Source organism: Gouania willdenowi, chromosome 21 (genome assembly GCF_900634775.1).
Source record: "Gouania willdenowi chromosome 21, fGouWil2.1, whole genome shotgun sequence".
Taxonomy (NCBI): Eukaryota; Metazoa; Chordata; class Actinopteri; order Blenniiformes; family Gobiesocidae; genus Gouania; species Gouania willdenowi.
The window spans coordinates 26,516,897-26,520,715 of NC_041064.1; the positions used below are offsets into that span (position 1 = coordinate 26,516,897).

General features: G+C 36.1%; 1 protein-coding gene across 1 annotated transcript; it reads right to left on the reverse strand.

Moving 5' to 3' along the window:
* Positions 1–2,184: 2,184 nt before the first annotated feature.
* Positions 2,185–3,819, reverse strand: LOC114455690 (interaptin-like). Its single transcript, XM_028437070.1, has one exon. The coding sequence runs from the start codon at positions 3,763–3,765 to the stop codon at positions 2,185–2,187; it is 1,581 nt and encodes a 526-aa protein (XP_028292871.1). The 5' UTR covers positions 3,766–3,819.

Sequence of the window (3,819 nt, forward strand, 5' to 3'; positions counted from 1 at the left end):
TAGGTTTTGGATTGGACTGGATGGGCTGGGGTGGGCGGCACTCTTTGCATGGCAGGAACCACATTGTGAATAGTTGTTTATACTAGTTTGTTTATTATGTAAGTATTATAATATTGAAGTAAATAGTTTGTTTAAAATTGAGGTATTATGTTAATGTACATGGTGTTCTTTCAGAATTGTTGATTAAAAACACATTTTAAAGTGTACTTTTGCTTTCTTTTTAATTTCTATCAATGCATCTTAACAGCTATGTGTACACCACATCAAGGTTATATATTTTGTTCATACAAGAATATATAGTTTCCTCATATTGATTCTCTGTGAGACCTTTAATGCCTTAAATTACTTTCAGAGGTGAGGTTTCTGTGATTATTTCTTTCTGGTTAAAAATGAAGCTGACAGACGTTTCTCTTCTCATTCTTCCATATTTATTATACACATGTTAATACAATAGGAAGTTTGCTCTATAGAAGTATGTGGTTGGCTCTTAAAATAGTCATTTTGGGTGTGCTGGTGGAATATGTCTAGCCATGGAACGGCTCCTGCAGAGAAGTACGATGTGAAGACCTCTCGTCCATATCTGTTAGCTGTGGTCCTGAAGGAGTCACCTGTGGTCAGGTACCTGCACAGTGAACAATATAGAAAAGCTCAGATCATTGATAATCAGATATATATAATGTGGGTGTGTACGTGTGCATAAAAGGTGGAGAGATTAGAGAGAACAGGCCTTATCTGCCAGATGACAATAATTAACAGTAGTAAATAAATAACGATTTATTAATAAGAGTTAAAAACAATAAATATTAATGAAACAAGCCTCATCTTCCAGAATAGGTCTCCAGAGGACAAAAAATAACAATAGTAAATAATTTATTATAATGATTAACTTTTATTTTAGTTGTAATATATTTATGATAAAAAAACAATAATAAAGCAGGAATTAATATAGTATCTATCTTTATTGTGTATGTGAGAGATGTGTCTGATGAATCATGGCATCTTCGGTTGCTTATGAAACTTACCGGAGACAGACACACAGTCGTTCGGCTGCAGAGACGGAGCTCCGGTAGTTGGTATCCTGCCGGGACATCCGTGGGCCAGTTTTAGAACCCAGTGCAAGTCTCTGAATGCTAATTGGCTGTTAGCAAACACAATTCAAATTATGAATAATATTACATTTGTTTTATATAGCACCTTTCAAGAAACTCTAAGACACTTTATACATTAAAACACAATGAAACAGATAAATAAAAAATAAAATGTATCTAAATTAGTGACATATATTCTAACTAGTTTTGGGGCCATTTTAATGATATACTAAAATTCTGGAGAATTTTGAATCAGTATAATAAATAGTAAAATAATAAATAGTGAAAGCACTGGCTCTGATTGGCTACCATGGAACGTGCCGCCACCTTAGCCAATCATAATCGCTCACCTTGTTTTTAACCCACCTCCTCTTGCTGGCACATGTGTAAAAACACTGACTCTGATTGGCTACCATGAAACATGACACCACCTTAGCCAATCATAATTGCTCACCTTGTTTTTAACCCACCTCCTCACTACAGCTGAGTATGAAGCCAGGGTTGCTTTTAGATCAGTTTATTCAATCAATGCATGTAACACACTGCATTTAGCGTTCAGTAATGATAACGGCGTTGCAATGGCGTAAAAAGTAATTAGTTAGATTACCCCGTTACTGAAAAACAAACGCCGTTATTTTAAACGCCGTTATTCCAAACACTGGTCACATTTTAGTCTTTTAGTTTTGTTTAAGTTGAAATTTAGTCCAGGGAAATCAGTTATTTAGTAGATTTGGCAAAGTGATGTTTGCTATGGTAGTAAAAACTCTATTGTAAGCACATATACCATTAACTATGAGTTTAGTCATTCCAATTAAGAATTTGCCACATTACTCTTGAATAAAAAAAGTCTCTAAGGTCACAAAAAATTGAATACAAATTTACATTTTTTACAAGCTGTTTATTTTCAAGGTTCACGGTTCTTCATTTGTCATTGCAGTGTATTTCCATTCAAAAAAAACCTAAAGTGTTTCTCTCAGGCATTTGATGCTCTCAAAGAACGGTCATACAATAGGTCCAGACATGACATCAGACATTGTACTGACAAACAACATTAAAAAACTGTTCCAAAAAAAGAAGAAAAGAGAGCGAAAAATGATTAAATGTTGTGTTTCTTCTTGGGGACCTTCAACCAGCACTTGAACCGTTTCCATCCAGATTTCTTTTTAGAAGCTGTCTTCTCCTGAGTTCTCGCAGTCATCATGTGGTTGGACCGCTCCAGTGTTTTCTCTTCTTCATCTAGAGCAGGCTGTAGTTGTATCAGCCTTTTTTGGAACGTGCTCTCATTATGGCAGTGAGCTTCCTCTATTACCTCCTTGTCCTCCACCAGTTGGTTGCATTGATCCATCTTGCTTTTTAAGTTATTCTCCATCTTTTTGAGAGCGACCTCCATTTCTGAAATAGTCTCTAGATGTTCATCTATGATACGATCCTTCTGTTTTAATTCATCATTTAGGTCTTCAAGGATGCGGTTGGTTTCCTTTTCCTTGATAACCATGTTTTTTCGCTCTTCTTCCAACTGGTTTCTATGCTCTTCTTCCATTTCTAGAGTTTTGGCGTGAAATTCTTTTTTTGCTTCCTCCAGGTCAGTTTGTAGTTGTATTGGCTTTTTTTGGAACGTGCTCTCATTATGGAAGTGAGCGTCCTTTATTTCCTCCTTCTCCTCCACCAGTTGGTTGCATTGGTCCATCTTGCTTTTTAAGTTATTTTCCATCTTTTTGAGAGTGACCTCCATTTCTGAAATAGTCTCTAGATTTTCATCTATGATACGATCCTTCTGTTTTAATTCATCATTTAGGTCTTGAAGGATGCGGTTGGTTTCCTTTTCCTTGATAACCATGTTTTTTTGCTCTTCTTCCAACTGGTTTCGATGCTCTTCTTCCATTTCTAGAGTTTTGGTGTGAAATTTTTTTTTTGCTTCCTCCAGGTCAGTTTGTAGTTGTATTAGCTTTTTTTGGAACGTGCTTTCATTATGGAAGTGAGCTTCCTTTATTTCCTCCTTCTCCTCCACCAGTTGGTTGCATTGGTCCATCTTGCTTTTTAAGTTATTCTCCATCTTTTTGAGAGTGACCTCCATTTCTGAAATAGTCTCTAGATTTTCATCTATGATATGATCCTTCTGTTTTAATTCATCATTTAGGTCTTGAAGGATGCGGTTGGTTCCCTTTTCCCTGATAACCATGTTTTTTCGCTCTTCTTCCAACTGGTTTCTATGCTCTTCTTCCATTTCCAGATTTTTGGTGTGAAGTTTTTTCTCCACTTCATCCCGGTCGGTCTGTAGTTGTATCAGCTTTTGTTGGAATGTGCTTTCATTATGGTAGTGAGCTTTCTCTATCTTTTCGAGAGCAGCCCCCATTTCTGAAATAGTCTCTAGATGTTCTTTTATGAGACGTTTCTTCTGTTTTAATTCATCATTTGGGTTTTGAAGGATGCGGTTGGTTTCATTTCCCCTGATAACCATGTTTTTTCGCTCTTCTACCAACTGTTTTCTATGGTCTTCTTTCATTTTTGAAAGAGCTCGTTTTAGAAAGAAGACTTCCTTTTCTTTTGGTTCGAGACGGTTAGCTGGAAAAATTGTTTTTTTAGATTGCTTTACAGATTGGATACACTCTGGCTTAGCTGGGTATAGCTGGTGACTGTTAAAGTTAGCAGTAACTTTTGTCTGTGGTTTTCTTTCCATTTCTCAAAATGTTCAGATGCAAAACTAGTGAATCTTTCCAAAAAAAGCTAGTTT

Bases quoted from the DNA above. Each gene is read 5' to 3' on its own strand.
- LOC114455690 (XM_028437070.1), bottom strand. From the start codon at position 3,765: ATGGAAAGAAAACCACAGACAAAAGTTACTGCTAACTTTAACAGTCAC.